General features: G+C 35.8%; 2 protein-coding genes across 3 annotated transcripts in view; both read right to left on the reverse strand.

The window, feature by feature from the left end:
* Positions 1–70: 70 nt before the first annotated feature.
* Positions 71–2,130, reverse strand: LOC132202786 (protein delta homolog 2-like). Its single transcript, XM_059629965.1, has 6 exons — positions 1,960–2,130; positions 1,493–1,624; positions 965–1,090; positions 757–897; positions 478–618; positions 71–423 (listed from the first exon to the last, which is right to left on the reverse strand). The coding sequence occupies exons 1-6, from the start codon at positions 2,015–2,017 to the stop codon at positions 347–349; spliced, it is 675 nt and encodes a 224-aa protein (XP_059485948.1). The 5' UTR covers positions 2,018–2,130; the 3' UTR covers positions 71–346.
* A 322-nt stretch (positions 2,131–2,452) lies between these two features.
* The window catches only part of LOC132202781 (dipeptidase 1-like), a 78,172-nt gene continuing 61,116 nt past the window's right edge, over positions 2,453–19,508 (reverse strand). For both annotated transcript variants that reach the window (XM_059629957.1, XM_059629958.1), the window contains 7 exons: positions 14,999–15,149; positions 12,158–12,233; positions 9,033–9,209; positions 6,109–6,193; positions 4,780–4,855; positions 4,553–4,691; positions 2,453–4,260 (listed from right to left, as the gene is read on the reverse strand). In XM_059629957.1, the coding sequence (XP_059485940.1) occupies positions 4,159–4,260; positions 4,553–4,691; positions 4,780–4,855; positions 6,109–6,193; positions 9,033–9,209; positions 12,158–12,233; positions 14,999–15,149 (806 nt within the window). In that variant the 3' untranslated portion in view covers positions 2,453–4,158. The remainder of the gene's footprint in view (positions 4,261–4,552; positions 4,692–4,779; positions 4,856–6,108; positions 6,194–9,032; positions 9,210–12,157; positions 12,234–14,998; positions 15,150–19,508) is intronic.

The raw sequence follows: 19,508 nt of genomic DNA on the forward strand, positions 1-19,508 counted from the left end.
TTTTGCTCATGGAATAGGGTTGCAAAATGTGACTGAAACTGTTATTTTTTTTTATAATTTTTTTTTTTTATTTTGAAAAATTCCGCAAGGAGGAAGTTGTTTTTTCAAAGTTTTTTATTTTCACTTAGGAGAAGATAGCTTACACTCATATATTTTATTTAATATAACTATGCATAACGTGTGTTGTTTTGAGTGGCATTTGATGGGCCGCCGAAAAATGAAATCCATCAGCGACCAAATGTAATTGATATTTGGTTAAAAATAAAACTATTAAATTTATTGTAAGTCCTTAAAATAATATACATACTTAAATGGACGTTTAAAAATTAAACAGTTGAAATTTGAGCTATTTAAAAAATAATAGTGTCATTGAAAGAACTAGAGATGCACAGAGGGAAATCGCTCCTAATTGACCAGCGCCATCTAAAAGAGTTTTCAATTTAGTTCTTGGATGCGCATGAGTCAAAATTATTTTACCTGTGCAGGTTTTGTGGTCCAGAGCCATGTGGAAGCCCATGATGCACTGGCATCTTCCTGCTGTACACGCGACTTTTTTGTTCATCTCGTCGTCCTCACTGACGTAGCACTCTTTGCTGCTCATGCACGGCTCGTCCAGTGCTATTTCAAAGATTGCAAACTTAATCCATTAGGTCATAACGATAATGACTTTAATACGGCAGCGTCGTAGTAATATTTATCAATTTTTCTTCAGCAATAATTCTAATTAAAATGCTTGATTTAATTGTAAAGTTCAACCTTTGCTCTGGATGCAGACGTTGTCTGTAAAGTGGTGCATGGGGATGCACTGGCATTTGGACTCTCGACACTCCATGCGGTCCCCGAAGGCTGAGATGCACTGGCCGTGTTCAACGCACGTCGCCATGTAGATCGGAGCCACTGAAATTTTTAAGTAGGCACTAAAACAATTAGCCGGCCAATTAAGAGCTACGGGGATGAAACTCACCCATGAGACATTCGCGAGCGCTCGAGTGCGCCACAAAGTTTTCTCTGCAGGAGCAAACGTTCATCGCACATTCCGAGTTTGGAAGGCCAGCGCAGTCATAGTGCGTCGTGCAATGCGCTCCGATTGCTGGTATTAAATCACGTCCAACAAAATGAAAATTAGGATCGGAAAATTCAAGATATTTGACATAATTATTTTCCTTTCAATGAACTCTAAATTAGACAAACATTTTTACTCTATTAGTTTAACACAATTGATTAATATTTAAATTTTCTTAGAAAAATGTAAGTGGCAATTATTATATAATTCAATTAATTCAGGAATTAACTTGTAAAAGTATTTGAAATTTTAATATAAATGATTATGTAAAATGTGAAATTTATATTGACGGTATTGACGCAACTTTACACAAGTACAAACTAATCAAAGATTTTATAATTATTTCTTCATGACCACCTATTGAATTTTTGTTTTCATTTTTCTATCGCCATTGTTTTTGCTTTCATTTAACTTCACAGATAAACTCACTTGCGACACATCGGTCTGTTGTTGGTCCTTGCTCGAATCCTCTTTTGCACTCACACACCTGCTGTCCTCTACAGAAGGAAAAGGCCACGTCGCAGTCGCTGTCATATTCGCACTTTTCTCCCAGTCTGCTCCCTGCAGATCCAAATCTCGCCAGTTAAACATTATTTAAATAAATATTAATGTCAAGTTCATAAAAGAATTTCATGAAATTATCATATAAAAATGAATAAAGAAAACACGAAATGATTTTGATACAAGAGCGTGAGTTAATAAATAACGTTTTTATAGGGCAAAATAAAATAATATAAATAATAATGTACACAAACGATTGGGAAAAACTAACAATATTTTTGCGTATTTTCAACACAAACACCAAATTGAATAAGTTCAAACAAATTCTTATCTTTCTACTCTTTCTATATGATCAACCATTAAAACACACCTTAAAAAATTGTCTTTATCCGTACCTGAAACCGCTACGGCGAACAGGGTCAAAAGAGCCAGGGTCGATCGAGGCTCCATCATGAAAATTGTTCCCGTTGCGAATGGCGAGTGCAGTTTTCTGGAGTCACGAAGGGCACCGTATGTGTCAGCACCTCGCTTGAAAATGATGTCCTAATAATCTCTCATCCACCTTATCTGATAAGCCGCTGCGCTAGCTGGTGGAGGCGCAGCCGTGTGTCCGCCTAGTTCTCTATATTTCGTACACACTGGGCAAACAAATAAAAATACGCGAGAGACGCGCTATCGCAAGCAGAGTGAAACGCGTCGCTTATCTTTGTTTTAACGCACTCGAATTTCATTTATATAAAATGTAGGTGTTTTTCTTGTTAACTGCTTGTCACGTATGTACTACAATTAATCAATTTATTTACAAAATAATTATAATTAATTTATTTTTATTTATATCTCAATAAAAAGAGGGAGAGATTTGGCGAGAGAAACTATTATGACGATGATTTTCTAAATGTTTATTTTTTACTAAACAACAAACCAGTTACCTGGATCAATTTTAAACAATAAGTTTTTAGCTCAACATTTCATTTTATTTTCATTACCCTTCTTTACTTTACACATTTTTAATCAACAATCATTCTCCCCATCTTCAAATTTTAACACATTCTAGAAATTCACTTTATATTCCGTCTCTTAAAATCGCAATGGAGTGAGTACAAAGTTTATTTATTTTTACCATACAGACTGATGCAAATATCACTCTCAACTCGCAATTAAATCTTTTGCATTGTTAAATCTTACAATTAGTATGTTCACTCGTTTTTAATTGATACGAAGCTTTTTAAAATCTATTTACACAATTTCAGCCACTTCCCTAATATGGCACAGAAACAACTCTTTTGTTGGCACGTCAGTGATTTAGTGGACACGTTTATTTAGTTAACAGTTCGATTTGCTTCATTTTTGCGTCAAACTCAAATTTTTTATAGCATTATATTTGGGATCTACGCTAAATTTTATTTGCTATGCGTTGAGCAAGTTGCATGTTAAAAAATTTGAATTGCAAAACAAATAATATAATATAATTGTTATTTTATATATTCTTGCTTAAATATTATTATTTTGAAATAAATTATATTTAATTTTTTTAACTCTAAATAATAATTAAATTAAACTCATGACAGAATAATTTGATTTATGTACATTTTTAATTATTACTCTTATTATATTGTCACGCTAAAAATTTGTTTTGAAATTTTATTCATGGATTAGTTAATTATTTTTGTGCTTTGAAGATTTAAACTAAAATGTTTTTCTTTTAACAAAGACTTAAACAATAAAGAACACCAATTATCGTAGCATGGACATTTTTCATAATTAGGTGCCAAATATTTACAGCCAATTGGTGCCGACGCCGACTAGTTTTGATATTTAGGCAAAACGACGTTTATCGATCCCCTTTCGCTCAAAGACGCGGCCGGCCTCACTAAATGGGAGTCGTTGAAATTAATAGTGGTTGTAAATAAGTTTTTATTGCTATTGCCCGCACACTTCTGTGCCATTTACATAAAACTGACTCGCTCGCAACTGCAAAACGCCGGCTGCTCCCCGACGTACTCTTTATCCAACCTGATCCGCCCCTGCTTTTATTTCTGCTGAAATGCACTGATACAAAGTAAAGATAAAACAAATTACAAATTGAATTTCCTCCCTCCGGATTATAGGTCAGGCGGTTTTCAACAACAATCAAACAAAAGTGGCGGCGTAATCAGACATACGTAGTTTACATCAAGCTCTATAAAAGTTTTGTTAGTTATGACGCTATACCTGTCACATTTTTATTTATAAAAATCACTAGCACTTGTCTACCTGGAAAATTCTTGAAATCTTTAACACTCGAAACTTATGCCAAGTTAGTTTGTTTTCTTGTGAAAAATCAAACTAATTTTTAATATACCGAGTACCAGAAAAACCAAAAGAGCAGCTCTGGGTTGACAGAAAACATGGCGAGGAAGTTGAGCTGCGCGCTTATTATGATATGAGAAGGTACTTTGGAGTATTCATCGCTCGCCTCCTTAACTCTTTGGAATCATCCTCTTAATTACAACATACAATTTTAATTTGTTTTTATTATAGTTATTTGTTTGCTAAACGATTTGTGCCAAAAGAGCACCGAGTGATTTTGGTTCCAGTACAAGCTGCAGCTGCGATTACAGGTCAGCCGAGGTGCAGTTGCCCTTGTTCTTGATGTATCTTGGAGGGATGTTCTCCTCCAGGGGCGTCATCCCTGACGTTTTCAATTTGTCTCGGTGCTGTGAAAAAAAAATTAGTTGAAAAAATAACGAGAAAATATACGTTGATAAAATTTTCATTTTTAATGCATCCAGATTTTATCTGATGTGAAAGTAATATAGGAAGACGAAGTTTCATTTCATTCAATTAAAAATCACAAGTTTGTAAATTTTTCTTTAAATTATGTATTCGAAACAACTTCTGTTAATTAAAGAGAAATAAAATTAGCTCAAACGTTCAACACGTAACATTTGGCATGTAAAAAATTTTCCACCTTTATAAAAGCAAAAGAAATAAAAATTCCGTGCTCACATTTTCCACACTCTCGATGACCCTGAGGAAATTGAGCCCGGCCAGTTGTTTCAACTCGTCCACCGTCCACTGGCCGGTGCGGATGAGCTCGGCAAACAGCGCCGGGTACCGGGAAACGTCTTCCAGTCCCAGAGGAGTGCTGAAAACACAAAACAATGCGTCGTCAATCGAGCCCTGCGACACGTGTACATGTGGAAAATGCACAAAGAAAAAAATAGCACACGTACAAGTTGATTCCGTCGTAGCCGGCGCCGAGTCCAACGCAGTCCACCCCGGCCACGGATCGAATATGATTTATGTGAGCTGCCGACAAAAAGGGGACAAACATGTTTATTACCATCGCTTGTGTGCAAACGTTGGGCTATTGGGCTATAAAAATCAAAACGAATCGTTCAAACGAGTGATGAATGGCCTGCGCCTTTTTGCAACCATGAAAATAGGGCAGACTTTTGCGGCAGTTCGAACTGCTGTCAAAAGCTATTCTATTCAATTTAGCTCTGCCCTCATGAGCAGGAATGTGGAGGAAGTTACAAAATTGTTTAAAAAATATAGATCAGCTGTAAAAAATAAGTATCGTGGAAAAACTCCTGTGAAAAAAAATGATTTAAATCTTAAAAAAAGGAAAAAATGAATTTTTGCAGTTCCAAAAAGAAATAAATTTACAAATATCGTTATTTATTGCAGCAGAAGCCATTTTTGTATTAAATTCCAAAATAGTGAGGCAACAGATGAAGAATATTACTAAAAAGGAATTTGGAAATGAATTTTTTTAGCGACGAAAAGCTTAATCTGTTGTTTGATTTTAGCAAGAGTGGCAATTAAAATAATTTCTTTAGTAACAATTACAGTAAATAATATAATAATTTGAAGAAAAATATTAAAAATTACTTTCTCTGAAGAAAAAAACATTTGTCTGACTAGAAAATTGCAAATGGTTCAAAGCTAGAATTTCAACTTGACCTATTTTGCGTTGCTCAAAAGACGCCTCAAGTGGCAAACTCTAATAATCTCGCAAACATTTCCGCAAAAGAGCCTTAATCAAAAGTCATTGTTGAGACGTCGAAAAATCACCCGTTCGCGAACATTGAAGGAGATATTGAGTTTTATTTCGCAGCGACCCCCGGTTGCGAGTGATACGAAGTCGAGCGGGTGGGTTGTTATCTGGCAAAAACCGCCTGCAGGTGCGCTTTTGAATCGTCGTCGCCTGCAAATACCGCCGCTTATGCAACACGCTCGAGTGAAAAAAGGAGCCGGTTGCCTAGTTGCTTGCCTGCAGGCGTTCGGATCCGCTCCTCACACGCGTCACAGCCATCTCGTCTTTCTTTCCTTCGACTGTCTTTCGCCCGCAACTTATTGAAAAACTTTTCGTGCGCGACATTTGCAAGTGAGTCGCCTTGAAATTAAATTATAATCTGCGAGAGACTCGAAATCTTGTTTCGCGCAATCCAGGTCAAACTTGGCGCCGAGAAAAATGGGCCGCAGCTCGAAGGACGCAAAGTTTTGCAATAAATATGCAAATCGGCCTATTCGGGCCGGTGATAGTCTCTTCCACTCACCGACTGCATCTTCGACAGTTGCTTTTTCTTGACAGGTCAGGAAAAGAGAGTAAAAATTCACCATCACCAATCCTCGGTTTAAGGCCTGAAACAAAATTTATGGAGGTAAGATGAGAGCTGCAAGAAAATATGATACATTTAAACAATTTTAGCATTTAATTTTAGCTGGTTAAGATTAAAACTTGGGTGCTGCACTTTGTTTTTCACAAAAAAAAAAAATACTAAATAAATATTTAGTTTTTCTTATTTAACATTAATTGACATTGGAAAAATTTATGAAAAGTAAATATTAAAGTGAATTACATTGCTTTAGATCAATATTGTCTTCATCTTTTAAGATAATGTATTCATAATTTTCCTCTGGATCCTTTCTTGGTAATTCTCATTCAACAATATTATGATGCATTAGAGTTATTTTTGTAGAACTTTCTACATCGTTATGTATTTTTTACAAAGATGTAAAATATTAAACTTCAGTCTCGCATACAAGCTGAAACATCAATAATTTAATTGTACATTTAAATATTCTATTTTATTCAATATATATTTTGAGTATAAATAAAATAAAATCAAACAATTTAAAATATTCTTTAAACTACATAATTAAAAATCCTTCTCGATTCTATTGTAAAATAGAGAAATAATATTTATTACTAATGAAGACGTGGCAAAATAATTGTCCCTGGTTTAAGAAGCCTTTGATATGCTGCGTCGTTTGCGTCTGTCTCTGCCCAAGGGCTCGTGTCGAGCCCGGCCGGCGGCGGAAGCGTTTAGTCCCATCATTTTGAAACACATCCACAAAACAAACAAGTCCCGCCTGGCATTTAATTAGCCCACACAATTCGCGCGCTTTTAGAGAGAGAGGCACTTGGAATAAACTCGTCGTGGTCGTTTTGCGTTGCCCGTTGCGCCGCGAGAAGAGCTCCTCAATAATAACGAGTTCAAAGGCTTTTAGCAACGCTCGGGCCCAACTCTCGAGGGCTTTGGCTCGCGGCACCGTGCGCTGAAAGACGGCGTAATTATCCTGAGAGAAACGCCGCCGCTGGTCAAACAGCATTAGTGAGATTATGTATTGTTTGGCGCCGTAAATCAAATAGCGCGAATTTATATACTCGGCAAGCGTTTCACTGCATTATTCCGATGATCAAATACAATTAAGTTAATGATTTTCAATCAGGTGTTTGAAACTAGAAAAAAATTAAAGATAATTTATGCCTATTTTGGAAACTTTTTAACGTTTATATATCTAAATGGGTGATTTTTCAACGTAAAATAAGCCACATTTTTTTGTTTTTTAAATTAAAAGCTACTGAATAACATTCCTTTTAATTTGATTCATATTATAATGGCCGAGGTAAAAAAAATCTTTGCCATGTTGATTAATTTTAAGCACGAAGAAGTCTGTGTCTTTCCTTAGCGTGATGCCCATTGTAACAATAATTAATTAATAAATGTTTTGAGCTGATCTTGTTTAAAGAGCAAAATTACTTTCCATTTTAAGCGTTACAGTTAATTGTAATGACTGTCCATGAAAATAAAAAGTATCGGCTGTAGAAATTCAACTCTAACGCATTTGGTAAAAGCGTTTACCCCTTCAATACTTCCTTCAGACCCAGCGATCGATCACTCGGCTCGCTATCAGACTGCTTTGTTGTTGACTTACAATTAGGAATAATGTGCAAAGCCGATGAGGAAGCTTGGGAGCTCGTCTCACAATAAGCAAAGTTTTGATGATAGAGAACTCTTGTCACGGTTGTTGATTTTACGAGGCCGTCGGCGAAGTTGGAAAGTGTCCGCCCGAGATTAAAACTTGCGACCGCAACTTTTGGCTCACGTACATGTATTTACTTCCTTAAGTTTAATGACGCTCGACTTTTCATTGGCGGAAACGAGATGAGTCGGATCCCAAACCAACTGGGAAATGAAAAACCGACTTAATAGCAAATGGTTTTATTTATCATATTTTATTACTCTCTGCATCTGAAAGCAAGTAAAAAACTGTCATTTCGTATTACATCAAACTTTAAAATTGATAACTTTGATGTTTTTAATATTCATATGTGATAATTTTAATTAATACAAACTTGACTGTTTTAGGGCATTAAATATAATTATTATTATTTATTCTTCTCAGTCGATAAAAAAATTTATGTTTGAAAAAAGAGAAGAAAACTTCATTTTTGAATTAAAATTATATTTATGTCAAATAATGCACCTATTCAAACTATATGGAGCATTAAAAATTAGAGCGTTGTAATAAAATAATAGAATTTTTTTAAATTTATAATTTTTTTAATATTAAATATTAAATCATCTAATTTTCTTAATGATTAAAAATTCCAATGCATACAAAATGCTGCTATTCTGGGTGAAAAAAATCCTACGATTCAGATTCAATCAATTATGTACTTTGATATAACCATTTAGCTTAAGCAAAAATACATTATGGAAGCTCTCAACTGGTAAATAAACAAATCAAAATTAATAATTTGAATTTACAGCGTGGAATATAATATATTTTTATTTTTTTTATAATGTAGTCAAAAAGTTTAAAATCGCGACCTGACACTGCTTTTTGGAATCGAACAAAAGTGTACTTTTGGCAATAAAGTTTTGCAAGCTGGATACTTTTGGCCAACACGAGTGACGTTGTGGCTGGTGGGCCAGATTGCAGATTGCGGCGTCGTCCTTGCTCTGCTCTTTCTCTCTCAATCCGGCGCCAATCAGTTTGCCGGCCGCCTCTCTCATTATTCTCGATTATATTCGGCCGGCCGTTGTGAGCGGCTCAAAATTCAGGCCATCGATTGGCGCCGCCTTGTAAGTGCAAAGCCCACTCGCTCACGTACCAGAAGCTGCAGTCGGCAGCAGTTCCGGGCCTGATAAATTACTCATCGGACGGCTAATGGGCCGGACGTGAGACTCACCACTTGTTTGAGGATGTCGTCGGGGACGTTTCTGGTCGAGTTGCAGAGCGCGCGGGCCGACGAGTGCGAAAAGATGACCGGGGCCTGCGAAGCGGCCAGCGCGGCGCGCATCGTTCCGATGGACACGTGTGACAGGTCCACGATCATCCCCAGACGGTTCATCTCCTTCACGATGCTCTGGAAAAAAAACAGAAGGGTGATTTTGACATAAAAAATAATATAAATATTTCAAAAACAATTACAAAAAAACGTAATTTTCGATGAATTTAAATATGACTTTTTAATCTTCATTCAAATTTGTGTGTTTCATTTTTATCCAGGGATAGTATTTACAAAATTGAAAACACCTTTATCCGTGAAATGATCAACATGATAGACATGATCTCTGTGTAAAGTGTTTGAAGAAATTGGCACTCGATTGGCAGTGGTTGTGAAAGTGAGGAAACAATTTTTTTCAACGAGGACTGGCCCGTTTTCTTCACTTTCACTATTATTATTGTCATCTTTATTTTACTAAAGCTCAACTTATTATGGAAATTACTAAAATGAAAAAAAAAGAGAAGGGTATCATTAGCTTATATGGAGATCTACCAAAAAGCCAGACATGCGAACTGAAAAATCTTAATAGTAAATTTAAATTACAAGAATAAGTAGTGGAAATGATGAGTAATTATTATTTAAACACGTTGGTTATATTTAGCAATTTTTTTTTATAATACCATAGCCATGGAACGTCCTTGGCATGATTAAACCTACTTGCATAATAAATATTGTAATCTTTTTCAGAGATTAAAAATTAAATTACTATTGTTAAAATACATGAAATAATTTACTGATTATGTTAAACTCACTAGCAGTAAAATATTTTTGCTAAAAGTAAAATTTTAAAATAATATATTGAATATTAAAACAAATTCAATTTTCTTTTGAATAACTATTCAAAGTAAAAAAAGTCTGGCTAAAAATTTAATCAAACAATAAAATTTTTTTGTGATATTAGTAGGAAAAATTCATTGTGCGCAAGTGTGCCAAAAGTAATAAGAAGTAAGGACGCTTACTGGCCCCTTTGCATTTTATTTCGTAACTGTTTGCTTTGCTGAAAAGCAAGCGTATGTGCACAGTGAACATGCAAACGGCGATTGAAATAGTGGTCGCGTAGGACGATTGCCGTTTTTTTTTTGCGGGCGGCACTGGAGCAAAATGAGATCCGCATGTGTAATGAAGACGAGCGTCGCCGTGTAAGCCGCACGTCCTACGTCTGCCGAGCATGGCCCTCTGCAGGCTTCTTATTTTGTGTCAGACACTTGAAAAAGGCATCGCATTTCGGCCGTATAATGACAGACGCACGCGAATTCAAACGAAGAAATCACCAGGCATGAAATTCCGCAAGACGGAACAACATTTAAATTTGCTTCAAAGGGCGTCTGCAAGGCTCGGCAGAGAAATCGATGGGGGCAGAGTCGGCGGAGTGTGTATATATTCGTTTTCATTACGTTTTATCTCATTGAGGCAAAGGGCTAATGAAAAATAGGTCGCCGGAGAAGCTGCAGAGAGGCGCACATCACGTCCTAGAGTAATCGATTTTTTGCCTCCGCTCCGATGAAAATTGAATCAATGGCTTGTGTCTGGATAATTTTCTGCAGATGAGCTTTTCAACGTTAAATTGCTTTGACTCGCGGAAAGATAAGTGTAATGATGATGATTAGGGTGGAAGTGCATTGCGAGTGCAATTCTCTGGATCTCATCTCGTTGTGGGATCGACAAAAAGGGAAGAAACTGCTCCGAGCGATGATGCTCTGGGAAATAATTGAGTTAAAAAGTGGGAAAAGACGGGCAATTCTCATTGTTCTAGATCCTACAGCGTGTCGATGTAATTCTCTCTCTGCATCGAGGAGTCATTTGAATGAATGTAATTAACTACAACTTTATTAGAGAAAACATTCTTGGGAATTGCATTAATGCAGCACAAGTTCTGAATTTAAAATATATTATGTTCTCCTTGGTTGTTACAATTGGATAACATATTATAAAAATGGTCGATAATAAGATCAGGATTTAAAATTGATTACATTCAATCGATATAAATTCATTGTCCCACCATCTGCTGGATAAACACGATCATTTATACCAAAGATTATAAGCATTGCACAGCTTTTTGGCCACAGACTGCCGCATTCTTTATTTCACACGTCAGCAAAATAAAAATCATTTTAGGTATGAAAAATTGAAGAGCTACTACTTGTTACATTAGTTTTACCACAAGTTAAAAAATTTCATTGCTATTTTTTTACTGATGTGTGGACTTATGGATTTCAAACAATGCCAATGATAATCTTTATCCCATCTGTTATTTAGTTGTAATCAACATTAATCATTTTTGGAATGAACCTCAAACAAGGAACTAATTGAGACTTACTTGATTTATTTTCTACTTCTGAATTAGTCTCATTTTGCGCTACTCGCGTGTGGCTCTTTTGACTTGAGCAAACAGCAACAAAATTGGTACGTCGGAGATTAAAAAGTGAAGCGTCTAAGATATTTGCAAAAAAAAAAAGAGAAAAGGTAACACGAAAAAGTGACTCTCGCGTGGTAAATTGGCAGCAGGTCGGCCAGCCGGTGGCTTTTTGGGGCCAGGAATTATTAACAGATATCGCCTTCACCACGCTTCTAATTATGAATTTTTCACGAAAAAAGCAACGGAAAAAGGCAGCAACCTACTTTCCCTGCGGCCTAGTTGGATGCCGGTCGGAGGTGTCAGTTATTAACTTATTAATAAAGCGCAGCGGGGCGCGGGGGGCTGAAAAAGTAATTAGTTTTTGCGCCAGCAGCAGGCGTGGAGGCGCAAGGGGGTCATGTGGGCGCAGATTATTTAGTGGTGCAGCGAGCAAGACCCACCACCGATTACGCAGACACACTCTCGCTAGTTCTTGCTCTCTCCCTTTCTGCTCTGCAAATACTTAAATTCCGCTGCTCTCACTCAAAGGTTGAGCAAAAGCTGCTGCTGTAAAATAAATATCCCGGCTGACTCTTCGTTAATTTTATCCACGGCGTAAATAATTTGGCGCGCAAACACAGACACTTTCGCTCTTTCTCTCCTCGTCGCCGGCGTGAATTTCAATCCTTACCTTGCCAAATTTGCTCAGCCCTCCGTGCTCGGGCAACGCTCCGGAATTCGGCTTGTCGACCAGCGAACAGTCCGCCCTGAAATTTTAATTGCATACGCTTGAATTAACATTCATCGCACACAGAGGGTAGGATACACATCATAGGATTCGCGTGCGGGCGCGGATTTTGTTTGTGCGCCTCGTTCGCTTTGATCTCTTGTTTGGCGTTGTTTTTATTAGGAGTGATTGACGTCAAAAGTTAATTACGAACACACGGGGAAGATAGATTTCCAATTTGTCAAAGTCACGAAATTTATTGCTTGAAATGGGAAAGCAACGGAATTAATCAATTTTGGTCACTCTATGATGATTAAAATTTAGATAACAAGAAAAATTATAAAAAATATTAATAATATTTTAGAATTTAATTCCTTTTTTCCTTACATAAAATCAAAATTCAATAAGAGACAAATTTTTTTTTATGAAATCATTGCAATCTAATTTTAGTATTATTATTTTTTAAATTAATAATTTAGTAACTTAATTTGTTTTAAAAATTGTTAATTCCTTTTTTTTAAATTTAATTACTAAGACTTAAATATTGTTCATTATTTATATTAATAACTTAATATTTTTTTAATTTTATTAACTTAACATTTTATCACATTTTGTTACATTTTTCGATTTGCTCTACTTTAAATATTATTTTTATAAATAATGTTTGCTAACAATAATAAGATAAGAAATTTAAAAATGTAAAGAAAGTGTAAGCTTTCCTAGCTGGTTTTTTAAAATAATATTACAATTATTTTCATAATTTTCTTTTAAACAAATTCGATAATCTGTTTGTGAGGTGTTGAAATTACAGAATAATTTGATTTAGTTGCGACTCTTATTAAAAGAATCGTAGTGACCCCTTCAAAGCCGAATTTTTTCCTTTGTTTCCGTGTCAATTTTTTAGGCCGCTCAACTCAATTCAGAGTCAGAGCACATACTTGGTCTGATGAACAATAAATGAGCTTGGTTCTTGATCGGAGGCCGTTGGCAGGAGGAAATAATATTGATGAGTGTGATTGATATTCTCTCGGCAATCAAAACAAATGCATTTCGCGGAACGAGTTCAGAGCATCCATTACCCATCAGGGAATATATAAAAAAAAAAACACTCGACGAGGGAAAGAACGAGTGGCACTTGATTTGCAACAAAGACGCCGCAGAGAGGATGCTGCACGAGCCGCGCAATGATGGGGCCGATCGAGGTCAAAAGTACAAACATGCACTTGAATCGGGTACATGCAAACAAAGACTTGTGAGAGATACCATCGCATTAATGGCGTTTGTTCGCGGCGCAGTTATTATCATTGGAGCGAGCAAGTGTTTTTGAATTGCATTACATTAAATGGATCCGTTGCCGCTCGTAAATCACACATGCCGGAGGGACGGATGAGAAGTGAGATGCGCCGGCCGCGTGTTTAATCCTTTTTATGTGGCTGTTTCACGGTGGATGGGCGCGTGGGGCGCGATGAGTGTCAAAATGTTGGTTGGCGTTCGCGCCACTAACAGCCTGTTTGCGACACAAAATCTAGTTGGAGCTTATTTTAGCTTGGAATATTATTTATTTAAGTAGTGACAAATTTATAATAAATTAGTTTTACATCTGAAAGAAAAAAACATCAAAGAAAAGGAGGCATTCTAACAATAAGAAAAATATCAAACTTTTTAATTTTTAAAACAATGTCTCTAGTTTAAATTTTGTATTTTTGTTTTAATCATTTAATTATATTTAACTCAACTGACGCTATTTTCCAAATTGATTTGAAAATAAAATTAAGGCGAAATGAACAATGTCTTTGTATTTTTTGATGTAATTTCTCTCTCTTGTAATCAATGTAATTTATAATATTGAATGTATGGATGATGTATTTGGGCAGAGAATGCCCGGTGGTACATTAATAAACACAATTTGTAACTAAACAATGTGATGTTACAATTTGGACAAATAATCAACAGTAATAATTATTATTGTTCATCAGGTATTATAATTTTGCAAATAAAAAATAATTTCTTTTCACAACCCAATAGATATATGTACATAAAAAATTGTATGAAAAAAGAAAGAAAATTTACTGATATCAAGGAATTTAACTTTTTATATTATTTTCACGACTGAATACACAAAATTGTGAATATTTGATGTGATAATGTGTCGGTTGGTGAATTACACGGTCTCATGGAGCATCCGGGGTAATGTAACCTGGCCCAGGCTAACGTTTCCCACCAATGAAGGACTAAATTAGCATGGCCAAGTTAATATTTAATGAAAATAACTGACGATTATTTATTTTAAGTAAGATTTATAAATTTTAATATAATCACAACAGAACCTTTTTTATGCAAGTACATGCGTTGGAAAATTTCAATTCTAGTGCGAGAACGTGTCCAACAGCACCATAAATAGACGCTTTTTTGCCGAGAAGGATGGACATGAGAGCGTTGAGCGCCGCGGGCGTCAAACTCGGCCCCGTTTCTCTGTCAGAGTAAAAAACAAAAAAACTAAAAAGCAGCTGCTGAACAATATTGCGGACGTCCAGATCGCAGAAAAAAGGTGTGATACGGACGGTAACGTTTCCATCACTCGCAACAAACTATTGATTTTTTCACTCGAAATTTCCTCTGATGGAATGAAAATAGAAAAGCAAATTAATTCTTTCTAGGTCTTGGTTTAAAAATGGAAATATCTCCATTTATATTTCATATATAGGAGGCGCCGTGGTTATAAAAGTGGGTGCGAAGGCGCGAAATCGTGCGTTGGCCGAAAGCCAGAAATCGCAGAGCGGTGAAATGAGCATGTATTGTACTAACCACGGCGTGTTGCAGGTGGAGGTGAGAGTGAGGTAGCGGACGCCGAGGTCGTACAGCGACCGCAGAACCGCCATCGAGTTGCCCAGCGAGTGGCCACCTTCGACCCCAATCAAACTGCACATGCGACCCGACTCGTGTGCTGCTCGTATGTCTGCAACAAATTGGATTACAAATGATTAAGTTAATTAATAACAATCGAGCAATCATCTGACCTGAATCATAATTCAATTAATGAATGAAAGACGAAATTGGAAAAAATATAGTTATGAAGCTTACATTTAAAAGATCCTGAAATATTAAAATATAGCTTTTTAAATCCATAAAAATCCCATATATTAATATAATTAGAGTTAATTTTGTAGCTTGACTCATATTAAACCATAATAGAAAAAGAATTTACAAACAATTTTCAATATAAATGCTTGAATTAAAAAAAGTCCTTCTTAGTACTTCATAATAAAAAGATTGAATTTTAGTACCAGTTGGACAAAAAATTAATTTGCAAAATTGACTTTACATTGCCTTGTGGGAAATAAATGTGTCTGTTCCCATCTGCAAACCGCTGTCTGCAGTTGGTTTAATTTTCTGTCCTGCTGACTCTCAAAATTATTCCGTCTTGCTGTTTGGCTAAATGTATATATCAAGTATCGAAGAAAATTTATTCCGAAAGGAAATGAAACAAGAAACGGGGAGAGAAAAACGAGGAGAGACTCTTCTGCGCTTAAATTTGTTTGCAGTCGCTGCACTCACGGGCCAGACATTTGCATTTAAATTAAGTGACTGGATCGTAAATCTGCGATGCTGCTTCCTCCGGAGCAGTCTTAACATTTCCTCCGCCGGCAAAAATGAACTTTTGCGGTTACAAAGGGCGGAATGCAAGAGAACAGCGTGGTTTTGAAATTAAAATTTTAAATTTTGAGCGAAATGGCCCGACTTGCAGTGCTTCTGTAGGAAAAGGAAACGAACTGCTCAGTTATCGGATTGGAAAATACCAGGGATCGGATTTCGTGCACCTCAAAGTGTACGTCGACTTCCAGCTGGGCGCATTCAGCAATCAATTACAAATTGCGCCGTTTAAGACGGCAAACGGTCAGAGAACGTGACTCTGTCGTGCTGATTTTTACGCGTCGGACCCGAAATGGGAAGCGATTGAGCGGAAAAGGCGAGAGCAACGAGGTCTGTTTGATCGAGCGGCGTTTGACTGACGTTGCAAAAAAAACGGCAGGAGGGCGAAAGAATTTGATGAATTCCTGCAGTGCGCCGAAAGCTGCGACTTGAAATGGGAAAAGGAGCAGCGGGAAAGCTACCATCGAGTCTCTGGAATAACGCTGAGGGCTGCGATATTTCTCGAAAGTAGATGATGTTGTAGAAATTGTTGGTTCAAGGAATGGCAACTGATTTGATTGCTTTCAAAAAGGTTTTTATAACATCAGGCCAAAATCAAGCAACCTTGCAAGTGTGCAATGTGTGATAAAAAATCAGTTCGTGAAAGTGTAATATTTTTGCTTATAAAAACTAGACTCATAAAATGTTTTAAATGGGCCGTGAACCACGATCAACCAAAACCAACATTTGTTATTTATTATTAGTTATTTATCTCGGTAAATACAAAATTTTTTAAAGTGAACAAAAGAGAAGAAAGGGCTTAAAACTAAAAAATATTTGAGAAAAATTTATTTTTACCTAACTTAAAATTCCCTTATCATTTTATGGGAAATGTTTTGAATTTTCTCTGTTGCGTGCTGCTTTCTCTCTCACACAATGCAATTTGTATTTTGATATATTCACTTCTTCTTATTAGCTTAAAATCCCTCATTATCTCAATTCTCATTGTCAGATAAATTTTTTTGAATGATTTTCCCAGGTAAAAGTAAAATACCTGAAACCCTTGTTTACATTTCTGCGGAGAGATAAGTATTCAGCTGAACAGAATTATTCATTCAAGGAAACAATTGATCAAAATTTTAAATATAGAAAAATTAACAAGATATTATTTTTGTTTTAAATTCAATCTGACAAATAAATTTTATTTATGGCTAAGCCAAAAGCCTAAAGAGATATTTTATTTAAAATAATATATTTTGAAAGTTAAAAGAATTTAATTAAACTAAATTTTTATAGCAGTGATTTTGCAAGTCAGCCTTTCTGTAAATATGTTAATTGGAAAGCTTGAGAGTGGGATTTGCGAAGCAATAAAGTTTTCAAAAGATCAAATTTTTATTAAATGAAAAGAATTTTCTGTCAGCGGGAAGGCAGCATAATTGAACAATAAATTATTTACCCGCGCCTCAGACAGAATCAACAACGAGAGTGAGAGCGTCAAATCCGTGGCTTAAATCTCAGCAAGCATCCGCCAAATCCCGGTTTAATTAATTTCGCCACCACTGCGCCGCTTTGAAAAGTCAGCTCTCGTGGCTAAACTAAACTGCAAACTCTTTTGCCTTTCAAAAATCGCCTGCTGAGAGGAAAAAACAATCGCGAAAAAATACACGCAGAAAAAGAGAATGGAAAGTGCGCGAATTTAATTGCTTTTTTGCTGGACAACAACAAGCAGGCCAGTCTGATTGACCACCGGCTGACCAGACGACCATTTATTTGTCCGTCCGTCAACTGGCGCGGGTAAATATATGGTCGGCGCCTCGTTAACATCCCATTCATTCATTGGTGTGTGCGGCGAGTTTTGCACACACGTGTGGTGCTACCAAAGTGCCACACAAAGAGCTGCTGGACCTCATGCAATCGCAGGTCAATTAAACGTCATATTACGGTCTTATTGCGGATGTTATCGCGCAAGGGTGCATGGAAGAGTCGTGCTCTGGATTGGGAATCACGTTCCGTTATTTGTTTTGATTGCTAAAGGGGCATTCAAATGCGAATATCAGATGGAAAAGGAATTGTCTTGAATCCCTAGGGCTCGATTATTGCGGTTGTCTTGCAATTTATTTATGTTAAAACCGATTTCATATATGATATTTTTAGAAAAGTTATGTTTAAATACAAGGGAATAATAATAACTGTTCATTGAGAATGGAGAAAAATATAAAAAGATATTATTTTATGAATCATCTGGAAAAAATTTATCTTTTTGAATTTCATGAGAATTTTTATAATTTTCATCGATATGAGTACATTTAAGTTAAATTCATGCACTCAACTGAACTTTCCTTTCTTGACCTGCGCATCAGAATTTCCATTGAATATTCATTGCAAATCTAATAGATGGCGATGCATGATAATCAGTACATATTTTTTTCAAAAGCCAACAAAATAATTTTATACAGTATAATGTAAGCGACAAAAAAAAACTGATACTATGAGGGGCGTTCATGTTTCAGCGGCACAGAAAATGAGCAGAATATATTAAGAGTTATGAGAGCTGCTTCAAATGAGAAAAAAAATACATTTGCAATTTTTTGCCCACTTTCACTTGAACGTTAATTTATTCGTCTTTTTTGCGAGTCGCTTGAATAATATCCTGCCAAAATAGCAGCCAGACTGAAAATGAAATTAGGAGAGAGAGAAAGACACACACAAAATGAAAAGGTGCACGGCGTCCTCGTTTCTGCAAAATTGTGCCTCCGAAAGCGCGGGAGGCAAAAGTAAACATAATTATGCAAGTGAATAGACGGTTGTGATTAATCTTCATTTAGGCCGGGGACTTACGTTTATCGCATTTAAATGTGAGCACAAAAGAGAAGGAGCGTGATTTATCAGATTGGCTGCTTATGCTAAACTGACGCTTTTAACCACTTTTAGCCATTTAAATGTTTAATTAGGACGAACAATTTATGACCTAATTCAACGAGAAATTCAGTTTTGTAATATGCAAGCTTTCAGCATCCAGAAAAAGAAAAAAAAAATGTCCAAAGAACTTGACTATTGTTATTTTTCTTTTGTTTATATTTTGTAATTGGAAAATTTTGTTTGTGAAATTTCGCATGTAAAACTTTGTTTGTAAAACTCTCATCTTTTCTCTCAATTGTATTGAATTTGTATAATTTTGAATGTATGAATGATGTATCCCGTTATGGGCAGCAATTGCCTTTGTGATATATCAATAAACACAATTTGCAATTTGCAACTAATATCATCAATTAGATGATTTGATGTTCATTTTTAATATAAATGATATACCTAATCAAAATCGATTAATTGGGATTTCTTGTGATGGACAAAACTATTGTTAAAAAAATTGATGAGCTTATTTAAATTTTCATATTTAGGAAACTTTGAGCTAAATCAAAATTGAATCCTACTTTTCTTAAATAATTTAATTATATTTGGTTACGGGTTTCTAAAAATATTCAATTTCTTTTCCATATATGATGATGAATTAAAAATTAGTGAATTTATCAGATATTTCACAGAGAGATGAAATTCTTTACCAAACATGCTACATGTTTCTGTTTATCAGCGTAAATATGCATACTTATACCTTATAATGCTGAATGACAAGCTGGAATTAACGTAAAGTAGCGAGTGGCTTATCTGCGATTGTCTAATTTCAGCC

This window comes from Neocloeon triangulifer, unplaced genomic scaffold (assembly GCF_031216515.1).
Source record: "Neocloeon triangulifer isolate White Clay Creek 2 clone unplaced genomic scaffold, ASM3121651v1 ptg000015l, whole genome shotgun sequence".
In the NCBI taxonomy this organism is placed as follows: domain Eukaryota; kingdom Metazoa; phylum Arthropoda; class Insecta; order Ephemeroptera; family Baetidae; genus Neocloeon; species Neocloeon triangulifer.